The sequence below is a fragment of the Aptenodytes forsteri genome, unplaced genomic scaffold, assembly GCF_000699145.1.
Source record: "Aptenodytes forsteri isolate BGI_AS27 unplaced genomic scaffold, ASM69914v1 Scaffold523, whole genome shotgun sequence".
NCBI classification, from domain to species: domain Eukaryota; kingdom Metazoa; phylum Chordata; class Aves; order Sphenisciformes; family Spheniscidae; genus Aptenodytes; species Aptenodytes forsteri.
This window is the reverse complement of record NW_008794159.1, coordinates 696,657-721,997: the sequence shown is the minus strand read 5'-3', so window position 1 is coordinate 721,997 and position 25,341 is coordinate 696,657. Positions and strand designations below refer to the sequence as shown.

At 38.4% G+C, this 25,341-nt stretch overlaps 1 protein-coding gene across 1 annotated transcript; it reads left to right on the top strand.

Annotated features, from left to right (window-relative positions):
• The first annotated feature begins 4,418 nt into the window (after nucleotides 1–4,418).
• LOC103899876 (prostatic acid phosphatase-like) lies at nucleotides 4,419–19,349 on the top strand. Its single transcript, XM_009280445.2, is given in 11 exon segments — nucleotides 4,419–4,532; nucleotides 5,876–5,971; nucleotides 6,705–6,791; nucleotides 7,619–7,771; nucleotides 9,913–10,011; nucleotides 11,141–11,236; nucleotides 13,708–13,840; nucleotides 15,098–15,180; nucleotides 16,064–16,170; nucleotides 16,642–16,811; nucleotides 19,285–19,349. Coding segments are annotated over 10 exon segments (1,125 nt in total). The 3' UTR covers nucleotides 16,799–16,811; nucleotides 19,285–19,349.
• Nucleotides 19,350–25,341: the final 5,992 nt, after the last annotated feature.

Below are 25,341 nucleotides of genomic sequence, written 5' to 3'. Positions count from 1 at the left end.
ACTTTTTAGCAGGGCCTGTTGCGACAGGACAAGGGGGAATGGCTTTAAACTAAAGGGGGGTAGATTTAGACTAGATAGAAGGAAGAAATTTTTTACGCTGAGGATGGTGAAACACTGGCACAGGTTGCCCCGAGAGGTGGTGGATGCCCCATCCCTGGAAACATTCAAGGTCAGGTTGGACGGGTTCTGAGCAACCTGATCTAGCAACCATGGCAGTGGGGTTGGACTAGATGACCTTTAAAGGTCCCTTCCAACCCAAACTATTCTATGATTCTATGATCTTAATCTGCAACTCCTCCATGTCAGTCTTGCTTCTCTTGAGTCATGTATTTTATGACGACAAAGGTGAATCACATGGAACTGGAGAGAAAGTGCTCACATTTGAGAGGAGGGAGCTTTACAGTCCAGCGAAACTCCATATGAAGGTTGGATCTGGAATTTGATCTCTTTTTGCATCAACACTGGGATCCAGTTTGTTAATAATGTTTTTTCATCAGAACAGGTGAAGGAAATGGATTTTAACATCCTCCTTTTCCTATATTTTGAAGCCCCTGTAAACCAGTGCAACTCTATAAAAGATAAAGAGCTAATCCAACTCATACCAGATGAGGATCTGGAGCAGCAGATGCACATATCCCAAACACAGCCACAAAATGAAGAAGATCAGAAGGTGCGGAGAAGAACATCAGTAGAAGAACAGCTGTGTAAACCTCAAGGGAAACATATTTGGAATAAGTTCATCAATTTCATCAGTGTAAGGGAGCAGAAGCTGGCCACTGTGCAAAAAGTTACTTTATCTCAGATTGACATCAAGAGTGCAGCTTTGAACCCAAACAGAAGGCAATTGCCTAGAATGCTGAATGGCCTAAGAACGACCAGAGCCCCACTCCTTACAAGTCCCAACACCAATTGCTCTCTCCTGTTTTCTGCTGCCATTTAAGGAAGGATCAGAGAATATGGGGCAGAAGGTGATGTCTCCTGCCAGCGGCAGCAAGAATATCATGCACAGCTCTTTAGGGCTGCTGTTACCATTTCAGATTACTCTATTTGCAGGGCACAGATGCTCCATTTTGTTCATACTCCTGACAAGCCTTGACTCAGCTCCTCAGGACAGCTGAACATGCCCAGTCTTAAAATGGGCTGAAAGAATATTGCATGCCAGCACTGAAATCATTAACAGAAAGTGTGTATCTGATTGGGGCAGAATTCTTTTTGAGGTGGGGGTAATGTGTCCCTGTGACACAGGCATGGTGACATGACATGCCTTTGTTTTCCTAACATAAAGGACCTAAGAAGTCTATGTTAAGCATTAGCCAAATAAAGGCAGCTGATACCTATCTATTTAGGTACTAAGCAAGTGAATTGGAGTTGGAATTTTTTTTGTTCTGGCTGTTAGTTTATTGCAGCTGAATGAATGATATCCTCACTTTTCTTTATCGTTTAATCACAGTGTGCAAGCAAGAGACAAACAGGTACACTGTAAACCAGAGGAAATACTGAACTCTATTTAGGGACACATACAGCCCTGATCTGACTGGGGCTGAGAAAGAAGACATGGAAAAGGCATGGAAGTGGACATGGACATCAAAACTGCAAAAGCCACAGAGTCATGACTTCAACACCAGAGGCCGGAATAAGTATCCCACTAGGGGACATTTCAGGGAGGGGGAAGGAGGGGAGGCAGGGTGGGAAGGTTGAAGTCCTCCTACACCTGCCTCCTTCTCCCCCCACTAATTCTACACTGGAGTCATCTCCTAACATGCTTATTAGTGTATCATCTTCAACTGATTCTGATCCTCCTCCACTGCCAATGAAGAAGTAGCATCTCAAGCTGCAAGTCCAATCCTACACTGTGTTTAAATACCAAGCAGATTTAACCCTACACTTAAAAGCTGGGGGAGGGGGTAAGCATCACAGCTTGGAGAAGATTCTTCCTATTGCAGTTTGGGGGTAGAGGGCCGAATTTTGTCCTTTGGATTACTAAGCTTTTAAATACAATAATAGCACTTAAACCGTGAACCTACTTTAAAGCACTGAAGGACTGTTAATGAAAGCTTACATTCCCTAAACAATGTCAAAGATCCAGCAGCATTTCTTAACACACTGACTTTTCAGATATCACAATATGGGACACAACACAAAGCTGTACTTTTACTTGCTTAATAATATTATGTTTATCACGATCCCATAAATATTTCAAGTTTACTGGTACGATAAAGGCATATGATCTACACCTCATATGTTTTCCTTTGTACTTCCAAGGCAGTGAGGGAGGTTCATTTATTGTCATTATCATTATCTCCTCCTCTTACGCTTTCAACTGTTGTTTTTTACACAGGCTGCAGGCATATTAAAGAATCAGTTACCTTGACTTTGAAAGCAGCTATAGTTTTCACACCTCTCACCACCTGCAACAAGGGATTTCTGCAGGTATGAGTTAGATGCCAAGAAAGCTCCGTCTTCTGCCCTCTAGAGTTTCAGTCTCAGGTACGATGGTACATGGCACAGCACACTGTTTCATTCTCCCTCTATGACCTTCAGCAGGAACAGAGTTAACCAATGTGATATACTTTAAAATAGCTCCAGCCCTTTATGTGTCTTCCCACAGAATTAGCAGCACCAAGATCAGATCAGAGGAAACAAGTATCAGCTTTTACACTAATATTTTGTCATGTCCAAAGTAAGAGTAATTTCACCTTCCTTGTTAAAAAAATCTTACATAAAGTGTGAGGCAATGGGTGCTTGAAAAGAATGAAGTTAAACCTTTCTGCTTCTGTTGTATATCTGCTGTCCCTGCTAGACATATCTACAGTTTCTGAAGAACCTGAATGGAGCCTTGCAATTCTGAGAACTTGCCTATTTTTTCTTAGTGATATCAGCTGGTCTCCTTAAAAACCTTGCCTTGCAGAGCAGTGTATTTTAGGAGTGGTGTCTGATGTCATGTCCTCTAGAAACAGCAAAACACACAGTCTCTTCAAAGAGATTTTTGAAGTATGACAGCCAGTGGAGGCAGGAAAATGTAGAGGGTGTGAATAGCTTTAATCAGTTGACCCACATCTCCTCCAGGTCCCTCATATTAAAAAAAAAATAAAATATATCTTTCTCAGTAAATGTGGGCAGCTCCCCATATTTTTCTATTTCTGCATGAGTGTGTTAGACTTGTCAGGCACAAAAGCAGAAATGACAGATGAACCATCTTGCACCAAGAAAGTCTGACCTCTGAATGTTTCATAGAGGAATCTCTTTAGCTCTGACAGATGTGAAAGATACAACATTGTTACTTCAGGAAAGAGAACTGATCCCTCCAGGCAAGCCCATATCTAATAATTACGAAGGAAAGTTTTGTTATTCGTGCCTTAAACTAGCTTGAGATTATATAACCTTTTTGCATAGCAACATGATTTTTTTTCAGTAATTTCATTTAAATTTTTACATACAGAGAGCTTTTGATCACTAAGAAATCACCCTCAATTTTTACATACTAACAGGGCTTTCATTAACACATGAATGTGACTGAACATAGACCACTAAGCTTGTAACATCAATCCTGTCTCTTGCAACATTGTCTCTGAGGTAGATTTTTTCTTTATTTAAAATGTACTGGGGAAATGACAGAAACAACTCTTGATTTATGCATGCTGTAACAATGAGAGTGTTTGCAGCAAGAGAAATTTGAAAATAAAAAAATTACCTAACTATGAAATTCTGGGGGATAGTTCTAGAAAACAGTGGCACACACTTTGCGACTAGAGACATAGTCAATCTACTGTAGAGATGAAAAGTTCATTTGTGTATCTTTATTTTTTTCCAGTGAATTTAGGCTTATCCCTGCTCCTGTGCAACAAAACCTCCTGCTGTTTATTCCTCCTACAGACCACAGCCAAATTCAGGGAAAAATCCAGAGGTGCTTTATAAAAGAACAATCATCAGCACTGCTCCTTCTAGCTTTCTAGTACAAAGTGTCCAGAGAAGACTGTGTGAGCACTAGGAACGAGGATGGTTCACTAGCTCTTTTGCATATGGCAAGAGACAGCATATCTGCAGCATTTTCAGTTTTGAGAAGGCTGGCTGACCCATACTAAACCCTAGCTTAAGCAATAGAAGGCAACTTCTAGTTCTTTACTTTCACCTGCCTTGCAAGAGCCAGGGGCAGGAATTAGAGGGCTCAGAGATGCCACTTCATGTTATGCATGGGACACAGAAATTGAGTACAAGTGCAAAATACACTTTTCATTTCACGAATCCCCTGAAAAGCACTAACCCAAGAAGGGAAAAAAGGGAGGAGGAGGCAAGCTCACAGCCCACTTTCGGACTTCACTGAGCACAACTGACTCCTCCCCTCTTAGCCACATATCTACTGTATCACCACATCCAGCCAGGGACCTTGGGGTGCAAAATAGCTGAAAGCTACCCTCAGGATGAGAGCAAGGCAGCTGGTCTGTGGAATTTGGAGTCTGTGTTTCATGTTCTGCCTTTTCTGCATCTTTCTTCACCAAACGACAGCTAAAAGAAAACTGAAGTTTGTGTCCATAGTAAGTAGATAGTTCACGGGCAAATGGAATTTCTTCAAAACCTGTCACTTACTGCTCTTCTTGTACTCTAGGGCAAGGGGGCACTTTTTGAATATTTAGGTGTTTCCTGCATATTCAAAATTCAATATTGCACTGTACAAAAAAATCCTCAATTTTAAATAAGAGTTTATAATTTTGTCTCCTTTGTGCAGTCCTAGATGAACTTAACTTTCTGGATTGAAAAAGAATGGGTTTTTTTAATAGCACTAAGAGAGGAATCACATAGGATTCTTTTTTAAATTGTAAAAGAGGATTTCATAACTAAATATCAACTGTGCAAAAACCCTCTTTACCATGGAAGAGTTTCCACTTTTCCAGTGGTTTCAGTGGATTAACATGCAAAACAAATTTCATTATGTGAAACCCAAACAAGTGTACAATGGCATTGAATAAGCAACACAGAACCAGCGCTGTGAAACTAATGCTATTTGCAATGATTATGATGTACCGTTTGTTTGCAGGAAGCCTGAATCTTGTTCTGAACATCGCACATGCTTGTAAATCACTTATATACTTTTTGTGCTGCAGTTTTTATTTCTCCCTACTTGGATTAAGAAATAAAAAAAATCTGGTGGGAAAATTTTAGAATTATATGACACATATCTACAGGAATTATGCTGGACAAAGAAAGAATTCATTGCAGGAATGAAAAATCTTGATGTATCTTTATAGATGTATCTTTTATCTGAAGTGAAATTCCAGAACAGGTTCAATGTTTTCAGAGTAACAGTTTAGTCTGTATTTAGATATTAGATGACACTTTCATCACCTCTTGTGATGAAAAAGTCAACACGTGGCTTTTTAAAGCTGATTTCTTCCAAGAAAGAGTACTTCACAGCAGTCAGCCACAGAAACTGTATCTAGAGCAGTAGTTTGAGTTTTTTCCTTCCAAATTCCCAGTTAGCCCTACCAAAATATTACTGTTCTAATATTTCTGGAAAATTACTTACATGCTTCTGTTTGTTTTCTGTTTATTGTGGTCTATTATTTCTGTTGTGGTCTATACCTCCTAAAATACATAAAACCTCTTCAAAATATATTAAGATATTTTATAGTTTTTATAACTTGCAAAAATTTATTTGAGCTAATTACTTTTCAAATGCCAGGAAAAAAAGAAGCGTTACGTTTGTCTAAATAAATCAAACAAGTATTGTAGCTATCTAGACCCAAGTAAAGCACCATGAATATATTTAGCATCTGTCAGATACAGTACTCACTGTCATCGCATATTCCTTGTGACTGCACTAATTATATCCATTACAAAAATCCCAGTAACGTGAAGGGAATTCCATCTATTTTACCAGGTATTTCGCCATGGCGATCATACCCCACAGGAGTTCTTTCCAACCGACAAGCACAAAGAAGTTGCAAGGCAGCAGGGATATGGACAGCTTACCAAGGTGCGTTTGCTTACCTGGGCCAATATACTGAAATATTGGAATGTGGTCTGTTGATATTTGTTTTTTGGAACTTTGTTTTCACTTGGAGAAAGGCGGTATTAAGTTGCCATACACAGATCTCCAAAAGGACAGCCAAAGAACTTACCAGGAAGCTACAACTATGAGCAGTCACTGATTTTAAATGACACCGAGTCAGCCTGTTCTGGCCCAATAGCAGCATATGTTGAGCTGTTCGATTGCAGACTGGGGTCTCCTGGGAGGAGCCAGGCACTGGTGACCACCGCAGTTCACCTGAGACAAAACATGGAGCTTTAACCATCAGTAGCATAAGGTGGTGTAAGTGCTCACAGACCACCCTCAATCTCTGCTGAGCAGGAGTGCTTCCTAGCTCATGAACTACTAAGATCAGTACTAGCAGAAACTTCTCTCATGCTATGCCAGGGAAAGTTGATTTAAAGCTCAGCTATTTTAGTGCAGGCATTGGTGGAATACAGCAGAGCTGAGCTCGCACACAAGTATCAGCTGATGGTAGCGACTAGCAGCAGCTAAGGCAACTGCAGAGTCCTGTAACTACAGCAGTACTGCTTTTTTTCTCCTGTCTTCTTTCCTCCTTCACTTTAGAAAGGAAAAAGGTCTTTATCAAAATAATATGAAATATTATCTATTTTTGGTTGTAGGAATGGGTGCATAGCTCACTTCTTGAGCCTCTTACACTATTCTGTTACTTCTACAGCTTGGCATACAGCAACAGTATGAGCTTGGCCAGTACATGCGGAGGAGATACTCGTATTTCCTGAGTGTTGTATACAAGCAACGTGAGGCAAGTACTGGATCTGGGAGGGAGGATGTTTTTCATGGATGCTAATGGGACTTCCTGAATGCATGAGAGTCTGAACCTGGTACGATTGGAGATAACTCAATACCTATTGAATTCAATGTAATTTCAAAGTATCCCTGAAACTGGGGCTCAACATTTATTCAGGCTGATGGTTAACTGAAAATCATGCGAAAAGTTTTTTAGGCTGTATATCAGGTTCAGATGCCTCACTGTTGTATGGCAGATTAGCTATGTTGGATATCTCCAATTCTACACTCCATATGGGGTGCAGATACAGCTTAGTTTTCTTTTAGGTTCAGTGCATACACGATGTCCCAAAGCCTAGACGGTCAAATGGAGTCAGTCTTACGCTTTTCACTAGGACTCTTAAGGGAACTGCTACCATGTTGCAGCTCCCGTGCCGACCAAAATTTTATTCAAAGGCCCTATTCCAGCTTCACTATTTCTCCCTCCCCCTTCTTTCTCACAGTCCTTCTTCATTCCACTCTACTTTAATGCCATCTTCCCCAGCACAGTACCAGTCCCCTTCTTTCCTACCAAGAGAAAAAAAACAACTAACAGGAGAAATGACCTTCCAAAACTTTTTTTTTTTTTTTTTTTTTTTTTTTTTTTTTTTTTTTTTTTTTTTTTTTTTTTTTTTTTTTTTTTTTTTTTTTTTTTTTTTTTTTTTTTTTTTTTTTTTTTTTTTTTTTTTTTTTTTTTTTTTTTTTTTTTTTTTTTTTTTTTTTTTTTTTTTTTTTTTTTTTTTTTTTTTTTTTTTTTTTTTTTTTTTTTTTTTTTTTTTTTTTTTTTTTTTTTTCTTGCTTCAGATTTATGTTCAAAGCACTGACTGTGATCACACACTTATGAGTGCTCAGGCAAGTCTTGCCGGGCTGTACCCACTGACACAGGGCCAGATTTGGAACCCCAGAATCCTTTGGCTGCCAATTCCAGTTCACACGGTACCACTGTCGCATGATAATGTGAGTATAAACTAGGGGCATTTGCTTTCCCTTAATCATTAGTAAAATACCTAGGATATGGGATGAAGGGGCAGGATAAAAGGCATGGTAAAGGCAATGAAAAATACATTATGTTACAAGCATTGTGCAGAAAGGCCTAATAAGCTGATTAGAAATATTGTCAAGAGTTTCCACAGGAATGGACTTACATATCAGAGACCTGGAGTCAACAAAAAATGAAGAAAAACAGAAGTCCTAGGTACAGAGAAAAAGAATTAACCTATAATGTGAGTAAACCACTACAGAAATAGATTAATCCTAAACTTATCACAAACATGAGTTTGTTTGTGTGAGAAGAGGAAGCATACCTATTCTCACTCGTGCTTCAACATTTCTTAGTCCACAGCCAACGGAAAAGACAAAAGAATTGTGCTGGGATTTTCATTACAGTGAGAATTGAGTCACAGGATTGTTTTTCATGCACTTTGAAGGGTTGGTGGGAAAAGTAAAAGGGAAAAGGAAGTAGGACTCGGGGCTTTAAGAGCATGAATTCATAGGGCAATGTATTTATTTATCTCCCTTCCTCAACTCCTCACCTTGGAGCTGTAAGGAATTGTGTGGATAGCTGCTCTGTAGCCTGCATATACTTGTCCTAGAGGGGAAAGCTGGGCAGCTGAGTGGAGCTGGAGTTTCCCATTTGTGGAAAACCTATGGTAAAAAGCTAGGAAAGATCAGGAGTGTGCAGTACGAGTCCCAGTTTGGGAGATGAGGTTTGCACATCTGATGCAAGATAAATTGTGTGGGCTTACAAGTCTAGTTAACGCAGTCTGTGCTGATAGGGGACTCAGGTTAAATAGGGACATGGAGCAATGGTTCTCACCTCGGGGTGATGAGAGTATGGAGACACGTCTTCCTGTTCATGCACACAGCCTGGCGTAGAGTCAGGGGCTGCTTCTGACACTGTCACAGATGGTAGTACCCCAGCAAACAGTCAAGAATAGCTGGCCAGTATCAACACCATTAGCAAACTCAGCAAGCCGGTGCTGTACCTCATTCACATCTAGGGGAGCAAGTAAGTTTATTCAAACAAATCATAAAGTCATGAACGCATACACATTTTTCATACTCTTTTCAACTATTTGTGTTTTAAGTCTATTCGCCTTTACTACATATACAGGCTAAGCTTGAGACCACATGGATCCCACTACCCAAAACAAGTGTCCATCATTTATTGGTAAAGTCATGCCTGTTCATGAACCATATTATGGTTATTATGGTTATAATTCAGAAATACTTTCCTACTTTCTGGAATAGATAGATTATATTTCTAAAAAGATAGAGGAGCTGCTGTGAAGCTTTCCAAGCTAATTTTCCCTTCAGGACTCTCAAGTTCTTTTAAAAGTTCTTTTAACTGTGGGACTATATAGATAGAGCTTTATTACTGGAAAAAGGACAAAAAGCTCATTAGAGAAAAACACTAAGAATATCTCAGTGTCAAATTTTGTTTTAACTTTTGTTTAAAATTTAACACAAAAAACTTCAAACAAGAATAAACTCCGTTTAGCTTAGATAAATGAATTAACAAATTCTTAAGTTATCCCAGTCACATGTAACCTTCAGCCTTCATATGTCTTGAATTAATGAAAGACAAAAGCGAGTTACAGAAACTTCACAAGTTTCTACGATTTAGCTGAACTAAATGAAGCTGCGGTAAGTCCACTTAATACAGCTGAGTATGCACAAAGGCTCCTATTGCAGTCCAGCTGCTGCTTGGTAATTTGTTGCAAAACGGTGACGGTGTGTTTAAAAAAAGACTGAACACGAGTGAAATCATCCCTGGGGAAGCCAAGCACAAAGCAGTTTGTGGGTACATGTGTTAGTCTTCTGTCAAGGTACAAATTTCACCTTGTGTAGATGAATCCTTTAACTTTGAACTACTGCAGCTATTACTCCTCCAAACATTTAATCGTTATTTTGTAAGCAGTCATCAGTATGACTCTTACAGTCCTGAAGATGAATATCCTTGAAAACTACATTCCGGAATTATTTTTCAGCTTGTCCTAACTAGTGCAGCCAATCAGAACAACAATCCTGCAAGGGTATATTGAATTGCAGAACAAGAAGCACCTTGCCTAACTAACATTTTGCAATTTTCTTTTCAGTTGTTATACTTACCTTTCTCACACTGCCCAAGATACAATGAGCTTCTGAGAGAAACCTTTGCAACAAGGGATTTCCAAAGGCAACTCAAGCAGTACAGGGTAAAGTATTTTCAGTTCTGGAAATCTAATTAAAATGTACCACTTCTGCCCACATTATCTAACAGGTAGGTTTAAAAAATGGCAGTCAATATGCTCCTTCCAGATCTCTAATCTTCACAGTGGGTGTAGACAACATACACAAAAAACAATTACAACATTCTAGATCCAGCTAGACTGGGCTATTCCCATCAATTGAAAATTGCAAGTAATGGAAAAGATAAATTATTGACTACCTTGCAAAAAAGCAGTCCACCTACCTTCTAGAAGAACAGACAAAACAAAAACTCAGATCAAATCAGTGCCAATACCTCTCAAATCACTCCAATACCTCTCTCTGTTTACTCCCATGTAAAGCAACTTCTCCAACATCTCTGTCTATACAATTCTCTGCTGGTTCAGATTCCTCTTCCACCACCAAATGGTCACAGCTCAATTCCCCAGATTTTCTAGAACAGCCTCAGTGCTTTCGTCAAGTACCTGTTCATGTCTCACACCCAAAGTCTTCATTCAGGTGCTCACTTATATTTTGTTCTTGCCTCTGTAAGGCATCCTTTCCTTTCTTTCTCCACCATCAAAATCTTTGCCATGAGTATGTAATCACTTGTCTATTCTGCTGCAACCTTCTTCTTCACAGGTTTATTCAAAATTACACTATCAAACTCACCTGTTTTTCTATAATCTTTAACCACTGACCTCAGCCATCTATCTCTGGCTCTGCATCTGGGTATTATATGCAAGTGAATCACAATTCCTAGTTTTACCAAATTTACATCATACCTCCCTTCTGCTCAGTACCAACGTCAGAGTAATTCTGTTTATCACACTTCCTTTAAGCACTTTTTGGATTTCTGCCAGACTTCCTCATACACCTGTGTCCCCTCTACTCTAACCCCTTCTGAACATTCCCACCAAGCATAAACCACCACCATACTTCAAACCTGAACTCAGATCACCAACCTTGTCTAGATGAATAGGCCAAATTCTCTTACCACTAGGCAGTAGTTCACTGCTTAAGTGCAAAGTGCAAAGACTATCTTGTTTCTAAAAATTAGTATGTAGTAGTATGGCAGTGTACAGAAATGATGTAAAAAGGCCCTGTGTACTACAAGTTTGCTTTTTTGTATTCCAGCCATTTCTGAAGTTTTTAGCCACTCATACAGGATACCCGTTGAAGAAGTTGAACACTGAAAGAATTTAGAAGCTCTCTGACACTTTACAGTATGAGGTAATTAATATAAAGAAAATTCCCAAGGTCCAATAGAAATACTAACACTTCCTCAAAACTGGTTTTAGCTCTTATTTCTATTGTTTGTAGGACATCAAAAGAAGGTAGGTCTGTGCTTCCAAACTTTTTTGAACCACAGGCTATTTTCAGCTTCTTCCCCAGAAACCCTCACCTAACATCAAACTTGCAACTGAAAATCCTGTAAAGACACTATGACTGTGTGAGGCTGCTGTGGGTCGTCCACCACTATAAGGAACACAAACCAGTGGCCTACCAAATCCAATATTCTGTCAGTGACTGCATATGGAGAATTAGGCAAAAGCATACCTTGGGATAAAATTGTCTTGTTACTCCTCTAAACCCCATCACAGAGATAAACAGGAATAACATTTGTTGTTGGCAAAGTAACGTAAGCATCCTTCCACAAAGATTTTATACAAATTGTATAAGGAAGAGAAGTCATAATTTGCATATGGACAGTAGTGGTCAGAGTATTTTCAGGAATTAAGCAGCCATTGGAATGACACAACTGGCTATTTGTGCAAGTTTGGGAACCTGTTCTTAGCAAAGGAACCAGGCGTATCACAAAGAAGCATGGATTTTATAACAAAAGGGATACTGTAGTGCCCAACTGTCATGGGTATCTGGGTCCCACAGTCTGGTACCTCTGACTGGGATTTGAAAAAATCCTGAGTGTCCTTAATTTAGCAACAAGCCCACTTCATGTCACTTCAAAAGTCTAGACTTATCTCAGCTGAAGCAAGTGAAAATTGCAGAGTCTTGTGTTAAAAATTTATTTTTGCAGGCAGCATTCACTACAAATGCTTTAATGCAGAATTATTTTTAAACTCAAATATTAATGATAAATTGGTCATCAGTACTGAGATATCCACTAGAAAACTGAGGGTGGATCTAAGGTGGATTTCACAAGCAATATGTAATACTTGGGTGTGATGCTAATGAATTTACCTCTGTCCTGCAGTTTCTCAAAGGTCCAACTTTGGTCAAAGTAGTCTTGGATGGAATGTTAGCCAGGGCCTTAAGTTAAATGAAATGTTAACATGTTGGGACACCTCACTGTAATTTCAGTGAGGTCACCTTTCCATATTTTCCAAATGCAGGACAGCTCAGGGCCACAACTTTTTATTTCAATTGTTATATCATACTGAGAAACCTGTGTCACCAGAGAAATATGCAAAATTGACAACTCCCATCAGGGATCTAGCTAAATGCTGGAAGACCAAACCAATTAGTTGGGTTTTTCCTTCTAGTGTTAGATTTGATGAGCTTTGGTCATTCATACTACTCAGTGAAGACTCTGGGGTTATCAAGACATCTGCCATAAAAGCCACTCTCACCCTTTCAAGCATACAGAGAGAGCTTTCTTACATAGTTTTTTAAACACAATTCATGAAACTACAGTAGCATGCATTTCTCTGTATTTGTTATTATTGGCTAAGTGTCATCTGACTTTCAGGTAACCCGGAGACTGAGGTGCTTGCTTGCCCACAGCACTGTCTTAAATAGCATGCAATTAGCCAATTCTTTCCTCAAGACACAAATCACATTTGTTGAAAGAAAAAGTGATACATTGTGACCTGAGCTGGTTTAACCTAACATGTTCTATTGTTTCACTTGTGCAAACAAATCCTTTAAGTAGTTGGCATTTTCCTTCAAACTTGTTACAAGAACACTCCCTCTGGTGAGCTCAGCCCAATGGCTCACATTCACGGAGGTTACATTGAACTAAAGGAAAGATACCAACCTTGTTTAAACAGGAATTCAGGGTAGTGCGAACCAGGAGTGTTGGGCATACCTTTCCTTCTCACAGTTGTGACCATTAATATATCTTGGGCTGTGTCCCTAAGGAAAGACTAATCCATTCCACTTCAGCTTCAGGACTGCGTCACTATCCAATAGACCTGGTATACATAGGTAGGAATTCCATCTATATGTCTAATCCCTATACATGTACCTCATACTCTGGTACATCCAAATTACAGCTATACATATTCCTACTTGATCTCTGGATCTCACTTATACCTCAGTGCTGCCAGCCCTTAAAATCCTGGCATCTATATAGGATTTGTTTCAGTAAAGATCTCGGATATATCTCAGTAGGCGGCTGAAAAAGAGAGTCATAAAGTGAATTTTTTGCACCTGACAACTGCATTAGCAATTGGCATAAATAATGCCAGTTGCTTTTTGCATAATAATTTTTAGTATTATATTTCCTCTTCTTGTTGAACACTGCCCTTCAAATTTGTTTTAAGCAGTGTGATGCTATAAATAAGAAATCTACAGCTGTCTAAATGCAAAATACAGTCATTATTTTTATAATAAAATAAGAGAAAATGTTACTTGAGTGAAACATTCAGAATTTGTTCTGACAAGCATTTTGTGCCAGAGCAAACAACATTTAGCAGTAGGAATCAGTAAGAAAATCACCATGTTTTCTTTCTTCACTGTAGGACATTAACAATTACTCTTTACCTGTTTGGGCTACTCATGGTGTCAGGACCAAGCTGATAAAGCTCTCAGAATTGTTATTGCAGGCGGAATTTGGGTTCCACAAACAAACACAAAAATCACGTTTGCAGGGAGGTAAGCCGAATTCTTACCCCATTTAAAACCAAGAGTAGAATGGGAAAGAAGAAAGGGTATATAATAAACATTGCTACTGATTCCATAGTAGAACTATGAAAGATGCCATGATGTGGATATTGGTGATCAGCACTGAAAAATTTTGATTAATGGGAAGAGATGTGGTGAGGATGTGAATCACGAATATCCTAATCCAACATTATAAAGGTGGTACCGTTTTGGTTACCCTGTATAAGAAATCCAAAGTAATACACAGATTCTTGCTGAACTGAATCAAGTCTGAATTTAATGTAAGCCACCATGCTTAACTTACTTAACAAAATATTATTTGTAATAATCTCTAGGATGGTAACTTTGTTGCCTAACAGTTTTTATATTCCATTACTGAGAGTACTAAAATGAGATTATTAAACTGCTTCTAAACTCAGCAAATAGTAGCTGAAATTTAAAAATAGTTTTTATCTTTTTAACCACTCGTTCTCCTCCATTCATCCACTGTCACCCTTTGGGCGTCATTTTTGTTTTATATGGACACTGTACAGTAAGGCTCTGTGAGCTACAAGGACAAATCACATATAAGCACGGGTTAATTTGTTTGTCTTTTTGGAGCTCCAACTTACAAAACTAAGCACAAAGTTCAAACCTCTGCTCTTGCTTTACTAACAATTGCTATTAAAAAATGTGCCAGTAGCTGAAGACAATACACGTGTCTAACTCTGCTAGAGTGTATAGTTCTCATTTTAGGATTTTAATTTGTTGAGATTCCAACCTTATGCTAGCATACTAGCACAGCCATTGATTTAATTCATATAGTTTGTCTTACAACTTTTCAGCAGTTAACATTAACAAAATACAGACAACCACATAATTTAAGAAGGCCCAGAGTCCAAAGGATGTGCTCTTTCTTTTTCTCTGGAAATCAGGAAGCCAGTGGAGTTACACAGAAAAGAGGGTGGTATTCATTAGCGTGCTCTTCTTGCACTGTTCCGCTGGCACAAAGCAGCTGTGAATGCACTGTTTGAAGCTGTTGAGGCTATTAGGGATCCCCAAAACACTTTGCACAGAAGCAAAATAGGCCCAGTGTTCATATAAAAGATATTATCAGAATTAACCAGGGCACTCCGCACAAATTACCTATAAAGTCAATTGAATAAATCTGGTGCATTTAAAGACAGATTGTGTTAAAACAGTAACAAGTGATACAGATGTTAACACAAGCATCCCTTTCATTGCCATTGCTTCCCCATTTTCTTTCAGGTATTCTTTTAAAAACTATTCTAAAGCATATCTCAGATGCTAGAAAGACTTCAAACCAGCAAAAAATGGTTATGTATTCTGCGGTGAGTCCTTTCTGTTTCTTTTATGCTCCCTTTCTGGAGGTATTAAATGCAGTGAAAGCCATGAAACTTTATTTCCTTCATGAAATACAGCTACAAGCATTTTTTATTCGGTTAACCTTAAATATCGTTGGATTATTTTCATTCTTTAATGAACACATACTACTTTGAAACCTGCAGCATTCCATTTTCCACTTGATGTCATGGCTTGTTTCATTGTAATATTTTTTTGACTGAGCAGAGAACTGGAAAAACCATGCCTCATGTTTTATTGAACCTCTATCACAAAGATAATTTAGAAACAAACCTCCTGCTTCCTCCATCGTTTTCAGATGCAAAAGGAAAAAAAAAGAAAAATGAAGTTAAAATTAGTTATTTTAGAAGTTCTTATGAAGACAGTTACTCAATTATGACTTTATACTTTTGTTTAGAATGTGCAAACACTGTCATTGGAGAAGGGAATTTTTGGATTGCTCTCGGTAAAAAGCTCCTATTTCTAAACTGCAGTTAGATTATGACCTATCAGGTATATATCAGCCAAAGAGCTTACTGATCTGATCTCAAATAGTGTTTACTTAACACACGAAACCATTAGTTCTTTTTATAAGAAATTTTAACAGCTCCTACTAACTTTGATAAGAACTGCAAGTGACTAAGACTTCTTAAATATTTACATATATGTATACTTTATACAGGCAGCATTTCAGTTTGTTCAGCCATAAAAGGACAGTATTTGCTCAACGTTGCAGAGGGCAGAGGGCAAGTATTAATGAGGCCACACAAGTAATGTTAAGTGGACAGATAATGTGCTGGACATATTGTTAAATAATAGGTACATGCAATCATTTTCAATAGGCCTTTAATCAAAGGTTTCCTGTATTTACAGCATGCAGCCACCATTGTTGCCTTACAGATGGCACTCCATGTCTTCGATGGGAAACTGCCTCCTTACAGTGCCTGTCATTTTTTTGAACTTTACCAGGAAAAAAATGGGCAAGTATCTGCAAGCCGTACTGTTAACATATTCTTTTTCTAAAAAGCAATTTACTGATACCCCAGACTAATTAAACTGGATACACAAGGTTCACTACACAGGAAAAGATTACAAATTTATTTTAATTATATAACTGGACTCAATTTAGCAGTTACTGACAGTAGCAGAATCACAGCACTGCAGCCTGAAAATCCTCTATATATTGCTTCATTACAGTTATGAGAGGTTTTACTCTACCCTTTTTATCTGTTTAACTCCTTGACTCTCTACCAAGAAGACAAACTACATGCAAATTGGTGCTGACCATCTATTGTTTAAAAAGATCTCTTCAGAGTACTAATGATACATATTAATAGCCAGGCAAATAAGCTGGCTAAAAGTTTGTCCCAAAGTACAATCACTACAACACAGAAAGGCTGTGTGGTTCTGCATACCTAACTTTATTTTGAACCTTCTGTATTTTGAAACAGGCAATACACCATAGAAATGTACTATCGGAATAATTCTTTGAGAGATCCTCACCCCCTCACTCTCCCTGGCTGCAAATTTCGCTGTCCACTGGAGAGATTTACTCAGCTGGTCTCCCCAGTCCTAGTACACCATTGGACAAGAGAATGTAGGATGTAGGACATAAAAAGAGGTAAGTTAAGTGCTTTGGGCACCTGTACCCAAAAGTAAAGTCAGGATTACATCTTCTGCCAAGAGCTCATTTGAAGTAACAATCATTTTCATAAGGATCTGGTCTGAAATGAAAAATAGTCAGATTCAGTAAGACAGATTGTACCCATGGCCATAATTTCTACTCCATTGATACATTTATCTATTCCAGCCCAACTTTCTGGTGAAATGGAATCAAGGCTGATTAGACTTTAGGGTATTTTTCATGGGTTTTTTGTTTCAGTACAGTCAAAAAGACCTTCAGTTACCGAGGAAGCAGATACAAATGCACTGAATTATAACAATTCACCTTATCTTCTCTAACTGTAGAGTATTTGTCTGAGCTGATTAACAACATTATGCATTCCCTTGATTTTAGAAGACATTCAGAGATCAAAACAGATGAATATTGAATAGTGTATCAGACTGGTACTTACCAGAATGTCAAACATATACAGACACACATTGGCATACTAACGCATCCCCTAGTAGGTTGTCTGTATCTCCACATTAGGATGTCTAACTTTCCATTTTGACCACTGGTGATATTTACGTTTGCAGAAAGAGGGAACAGGAAGGCAGAGAATTACATTGTCTCTCTTGTATCTAGCTCTATATTCCTTAAGGGAGATGAAAAGCAAACAGGCCCCAGGATTCAAAAGTGTCCCCACTTTTTTGATGATCAAATGTTGTACCTGATGTTAAAAAATCCCATATGGCCTTCTGAATCACTGATCTCAAGAAGAATTTGAAATGTCAGATATTAGAAGAATGCAGGCAAGCCAATTCACCTGGTTGCAAATAATTCCTTGTTAAATATCTGGAATCCATTAACAGACTGGAGATAGTTTAGCCAGAGTGAATGAATAATTAGCAACTAATGATTCACTAAACACATTTCTTCACTATATTCATTGCTCACAAATTCTCAGGAAACATATCAGAAAATTACCACATTTAATTGCAAAAGGTAATTTGTCAGGGGGAGGGGGAGGTTGGTTCTGACTATTTTTTTTTTGGCCAAGGAACTAATACAGTCAGTCATGGAAGATCGTGATAAATACTTCATGTTTATACTGTGGTGCTTATTAATCTAAGTTTTGTGGAAATTAGTTCCCCTCCTTCACAAAGCAAACTGTGTAACTGACCAAGTAAATAAACAAAAAAAATACCATATAATCAAAATTTGGCATTAAAAAAGATACTAATATTTAGCCTTTAAGTTCAACACAAAGGCTGCACATTGTTTCAATTCTCAAATTTTGCTTAAGTAGAAGCTAGATGGTGTTCAGGCATTTTACACCAAGTCCAGCATCACTGCTCACAACTGCCTTCATTAGTAATCCTGAGTGCTGAAAACACGTATGGATCACAAAAGAGATTACAACCAAAACTGACGCTTCAATCAAAATATTTGATATTGTCGTATCAAGATTTGACACTTTCCCCTATTTTATCCTGGTTCAGAATGGTTCCATCTCAGTAACTGTTGGGGCCAGATCCTAATTTGGGGGCTCATAACTCTTTTCCTGCAGGCAGAAGTTTTAAACTCTCTGATGTGGGTGAGTGGCACTTGGGAAAATGCCAAGGCAACGCTGCCCCACAGCCTGCACAGTGCAGCACACTGACAGAGGGACTGCACTGTGCTAAACCACTGTGCATTACCAATTCTCAGTCAATGCAGATAGGCTGGAACAGCTGATCTTTAACACCAGGAAGCTAAACCAAGCTGAAGAGTGATGCAAAGAGTTTACAGGTCACATTTACACCTAACATACACAGCTGCAATATCACTGATTTCAGCCGTTTTCAGCTTTGTCAAAAATCATCTCAAATATTGTCCTTTGCTAATGCGTATGTTAATACTTTGATTATACATGCATCAGAGCATTTGATGAATAGAAGCCCATAAATGTGATTTTTTTGAATGAAATACAGGAGTGTGACTGAGCTCAAAAATTTACCTTACATAGCTATTCTACGCAGAGACACCATTTCCGAAACGTAGAGTTGTTTCCAGAAAATGCTTAATTGAAGTTTCATGGAGATGACTTATGTCCTCAGTACAAGAAAATACAGGGGTTGGACAAGTATTGCTATTACAGGTCACACAAGAGAGTAGCAGTATTTGAGGGCGGTATAAATCAGAGCCAAGTTCCTCCACATGACGAAGACCACAGTGTGGAACATAGGAAGTGAAGACAGCTCAGCATATTTAGGAAAGAGATAATACATTTCTCTGTGCTCTTTTGGCTGCTCAGGAAAGTTTCAGTGTGGATTGGCTCACCATTTCAACAGACTTTTCCTCATTCCATCAAAATGGGAGCAAATCTGTTAACTCTTTTGCACTTAGTCTGAGCTACCCACTTGTTGAGGTACTATTAATAGATTTGCCATGTTTTTGGAGAGTGAGGCCATATGCTAAGAATGATTCTCTCTTTTTGTCTTACCTTTAGGTGTTCCCTCCATGATCTTCAGTGTGATTAGCTTTTGAAACAACTCCTCCCACACTGTGATGTGACTACAGTCTAACATTTCTCATTAACTTCGATCAGCATGACCAACAGTCTCCTGATCTCTATCAAAAGAAAACATTCCTCAGTACAACAAAACAAAATTATAGAAAGCGGTGACTTACCCTTCATGAACATTCGCTTTATTTTATCAAGTAGTAAAACCCAAGTGTAATATGAAACCAGAGTAATTTTTCAAGACCTACTAATTCCAAAGGGACTTTGGCAGAACTAATTCAAGAATGCAATTGTAGTTATAGTGTTTTGGAGGGCTATAGCCTTAATTTACAGCAAAATTGGAAAATACCTCTGAAGGAGTGTTGCCCTCTTTTGAAGAATGAGACAAGAACTTCCAGAATTGGTGAGGGAAGCAGTACTTCAAAAGGAGCCCCCAAAAGGAGGAGTCATTCTAGTGTCCTTATACTTTATTTTATTCAAGAAGTAATGAAGCATTTTACACAAACAGATCCCAGAAGCTACAAAAATGAGGATAATGGCTATTTACTTACCAAAGAGATGTCTTTCTTTTTCTTTTCTCTGTTTTATACATGCACAAATATCCCACCTCTATACAGAAGGAAGGTGAGACTTATGGAAAGAACGGACCATGGATCTAGACCTAAGAGAAGCCTACAAACAGCCATGAAAATCTAGCAGGCAATTGGCTGACCCAACAGGGCTTTCGGATATTAAGTCATTCTATCTCTTTCCAAAAAGACAGCAAGGCTGAGTGTTAATTTTGAAAGAAAAATCATTTGTGGTTTCAAATAGCTTTTCAAACACCTTCCTTTTGTTATGTTACCTTGATTGTATACTCTGATCTGATCATATAAAGTCTGTGCTTCAGGGAAGTCTGTAAGTCCATGCTGTTCTTGACATTAACAACAAAAAGATCCTACTGGCAACACAAAATAAAAAAATCCAGAGCTACATGCTAGTTAAAACATGCAGAACGTGCGGGGCAATCCTTCACTAGTTACATTTTCTAATAGTGCTATTGCGAAAACAGTTCGTGTTCTTACTACAAAAGCTGGATTAGAACAATCAGTCAGATGCAACTAACTTCTGAAAATAGTGGGCACTTCTTTGCTTGAAGAACTAGGCTTTCTTATTTTTTATTTTTTCACAGTGGATAGGACCTTTGTCAACAGCCTTGTTGCCCGCAGGTCATTTCAAAGAGAACCAGAATAATAGATGACATGCAGAAAATTCTTACATTCTAGCTTCCTTTCCTTGGACCAGGCTTTTAAAATGGATGCTAAGCCTACGAAAGGTATATTCCTTTTTAGAACTACAGCATACGCAGATAACTGGCCTACGAAAGGTATATTCCTTTTTAGAACAGCATACGCAGATAACTACTACTCCATAAGCTACAAAAGAATCAAAAGAATAAAAAGATCCCTTTCCCCTCTAGCAAGAATCTAACTTTCAGAATTCTCACTGTAAAAGCCCATTCTCTTCTCAGCAGGGCCCAAGCAACAACTCCTGCGTTTCCTAAGCCAGCATAGGAAACACAGTTCATCAAGAAGAGTTGTAGTTAGATTTCACAGCAAAGAAGTTCAAACACATAGATAACAATAAATTATTCCCTCTATTGAAAAAATGCAAGCCCTTTTACCATAGCATCCAAACAAGGGTAAAAATGTTTTCCAACAGCATGAGACAACCAGTTCTAGCTGCTTCTTAACGCAAAGAACAAGAAGCTTGTTTTTTCCATATTACCTTAACGTCCATAATAGACACCAGCAGAAAGCCTTCTTTGGTCTGGCAGCCCTCATAGGAGAGTTAGTGCAAGCTATTTAAACGATTCATCTCAAAACCACGCAGCTGATCATCACACCTCCCTTAACAAGAAGTATTTTAAAAAAAAATTGCTAAAAGAAAGCAAATAGAGAGGAAAATTTAAGACTCCATCTTTATCGGTATTGGACTACTAACAAGATTGTAGCCTTGGCTGCCAAAAAAAAATTTCTAGGCATCCTCTCTTCTATTCTGAACCTGTTTCTATTTCTCCTTTTTCTGAACTTGTGCCAACTTGCGTTGCTTGAGTTGCTTTTAATGTTTTGTTTGCCAGATATTTAGAAGCGGAAGTTCAAGAGCTATAAAGGTGGTCTCATTCTTCTCCCATCAAAGGCAAGGGTAACTTTTCCACTGGTTTCCTAGATTGGACAAGGCTTACATAGAAAATGCAATACAGAGCTGAGACATTTTTCATGATTCTCTTTAGCCTCCAGTTCCCAGTTCCTCCCCGCCTTCCTCACCCAAATCCATCTCTCAAAAATTTCCAGAACTGCATGAAGACCCTTCTTCTGTCCCACAGATTTGTCTGGTATGGGGGATCATGGAGTTGGACCCTGGCCTCAGCACTTCAGTTCAGCTATGGAAGTGCATCCTAGCTGAGGCCACTGCTCACAGAACACCAATAGAAGGTCACCCTTTTCCATCACATCATTAGACCCTCTCTTCTTCCCTGCTACATGGCCCAGTGAATGTACCTTGAACATTCTGATTTCTGTTGAGCAAAATTAAATTTCAAATTTAATTTCCAAATTAAGGTATTTCTAAATATTTTATTCCCCTCATTTCTATTCAACAGAAACCCCATCACACACATTTTTGTTCTTAGGACTATCTATCACTGTAGAAACAGAAAGGAAGACTTCCTTTATACCTTGCTTACTCCAAGGGAAAATGAACACCAGTGTTCATCAGAGAGTTCAAAAGTCTGTCCCATAGTCTTTTGCAGGTATGAAACCATAAACAGTTTCATTTCAGTTGCTCTTAAAGAAGAAATGAACAAAAAATTACAGTTAAGCTTTGGAATTATTTAGAATGCAAAGGAAAAGATTTTTTTTATATATATATATCAAGTTGCAAAAGCAGGATCACATGAAAACACAACTCTCTCCCTTCTTTCACAAACAATGCATAGACCGTCCAGTCATATTTTAAAGAAGACTTGGTATAATACAATAACCTGAATAGTCATAGATGCTGTAATATAGGTGAGATGTAGCTCGTGATGTTCACTATTTTTCCTGTCATACACTGAAACAATGTCAGCAAGATGGGGAATGAACAACAGAAAAACAACAGTAATTTTGTGCTGCCTGGGAAATGTGGCACTGGAATTCCTGGACTGTAATTTTCATTCTTTTCACCACTTCCTATTCTCTTTGGGTTATTTACTGAGCTGAGTGACTACCAAAAAAGAAAGAAAAAAACCCAAACTCCACATAATTCAGAAATATGGATCAAATTCATTGACTAATTTTGATTTGTTTCACAGTAGTGCTACAAGTAGGTGTTCTTCTTTTTACTTAGTGCTTAGGGTACTCATCTGAGATGTGGCAGACACAAGTTCAAATCCCACCTTTACCAAAAGGATCTGACTCTACATCTTCCAGAAAATAAAATCACCACCAGGCTGCAGAGTTTCAGAGGGGAAAGTGAATATGAATAGTGCTTTCTGCCTCTTTCTCACTGCTGTTCACTTTGTTTACGTATTCCCTGGTGTGCAAATTAGGCTTCCTGTGTCTCAGGCAAACATCTTAATCGTAAGACCAGAAAGAAATTCTCTGAGTGCCCTGTAACCAGGTGAATATTACAAATTTGGGACAAACTAAGAAATTATCAGAAGACACTGAGTAGACACTTTATTCCCCCCACCTGCCTTAGAATAGTAACTTTGTGCTTAGGGCATTTTCTCCAGTAGTGCAAGATATAGGATCATGTCCTGTCACCAGCCTAAGTAAGTTAATTTTTCCTGTGTCACAAATGAACTCCTTTGTCCCTTCCCACTCCCCACAGCTGAGTGAAATCGCCCCAACACAGGACTGCAAGACAGTCTTTTGCTTTTGTCATAAGTGCTTCGAAATGGTGCTTGGAAAACATGTCACTTTGTTTACTGAAACCAAAATTTTTCTTTTCTTTCCCTTTTTCACCTCAAAAAAGCTTGAAAACATGATTGCAGATAAATCCAAACTAGGTTAAGTGCTGATGTGCAGATTCAGTCAGTGACAGAATCTGAGCTGTTTCCCCATGTGAGCAGCCTGGTCCGTAAGTGCCAGCAGCAGTTTCATATCTGGCTACCTTGACTGCAATGACTTCCACCCTTTCAGGGTGTAGGCTGTGCTCCACCAGCAGCAGTTACCTAAGGTAACCCTTGCGTACATTAAAGCATGGGTTCTTTTGCAACCAGTGCACTTCAAAGCCAATCCAGCTATGCTTCAGCAAGCATGGCTTGCATCAAGATAGATACATGCACTTTAAATGGACAATTGTGTTTAAGCTAATTCTACTTAATGCCATAATTTCATAATTAAAATATATGCCAATGAGCCAAATAAACATAAACATGATTAAAATTGTTTAGGTCCACTTGCATTATAATGCTTGGACAACTGTAACTAGATTGATTTAGGAATGATTTTTTGTATTTTGAAGCAACTTTTCCTGAAAAGGGTAAGGATTTAATTGTTGCAGAATATGACAAGTTTATAGCTGCCAAATGCGCAGTAGAAATGGAGACAATCTAAGACAAGCAAGGAAATTTCCAAATGAAATACCTGCTACCAACATACTTACAGATTACCTCAAGCAAGGAAATTTCCAAATGAAATACCTTCTGCCAACATACTTAGAGATTACCCACAAGATTCCTACAGGACCCTGTCTTAATCACTATGGCACACGAGGGTATTGTTCCATTTTGGAATGAGATTTATTTAAGATGTTGTGGTGCCCATTCTTCTGGGCATAAAATAATCTCACTAGCAAAGTATACATGCCAAAGGGAAGAGTGAAGCCACAGAAAGCAGAACTATTTATCATATGCTTGGTCTTGGGTTGAAATACCATTTTTTAAGAGATGTTAGCAAAGATTTTCTATAAAATGCAGTTGTTAAATATTTTCAAACATCCCTGAATGATGCCATCCAGCATCACACAAAAATTGAGTTCATGTCTAAAGTGAAGTTACTATAAGAGTTCCATAATAATGAGACTTCATTAGTCATAGTCACTCATCAAAGAAACACAATAAACCAGCAAATCTTAGAAAAACTAATCAGTTATGAATTTCATGGTAAGGGCTTAGGAAGGACAAGAAAAAATTTTGAGAGCCAACAAGGATTCCTTGATCCAAAAAGCTTAGGAACCACCTATCTAAAAAACGATATAGATTAAAAAAGTAGAACATCTACTCTTGGTTTTTGAGGCATATGAAAATACTCTAAAGAAAGTATATTTTATGACCTGCACTCTTAAATAATAGAGGAAGATGATCAGCTTACATTTGTTTTCAGAAAGACAAAGTATTATATTTTTATGAAGTGTGGATTACTCTCTTTTGCCTTCTGCATAGGCACAATCACACCAAGAGAGACCAAGAAGGAGGGTGGGGACATAACAGTGGAGGAAGAAAGAAGTTCAAGTGCTGAAAACTGGGCATGGACTGACAAGAGAGATGGGGAAGTCTGGGAACCGTGGTCCTCCTCCCTTCCGCTCCCATCCATCAGACAAAATGGATACATAAGGTCATTCACACAACTCAGAGAAGAGAGCACTTGAGGCTTAGTGGGGTTTAGGGCCCTACAGACAGAATTTCTGGTAAATGGTAAAATACCTGTTGTAGAGAATACTGTTGCAGAAAGCTCAACTGAAGACCCTGAGACAGGTTTGGGTATGACAGGAATGGGATGACTTGGACAATACACAGAGGATCTTAAGTTTTAACATTTAGAGAACTCTATTTATAGGTCTCTGCAAACTGTAATTCATTTACTTAGAAAACCCTAATGAAATCAAGTCTAGAAATATCATTATTCTTATTTTACAGCGAGGAAGTCAGCAGAGGCAAGTTGAGCAATCTTCTCAAAGCCAGTGAGCTACTGTCAGAAAGAGTGTTCTTAATCAGTAACAATAAAAATGTGAGCTCCAGGGCTTGTTCACAAGAAATTTCTTAGAGAATTGAGGCCAAAAAAGAACTTGACACAA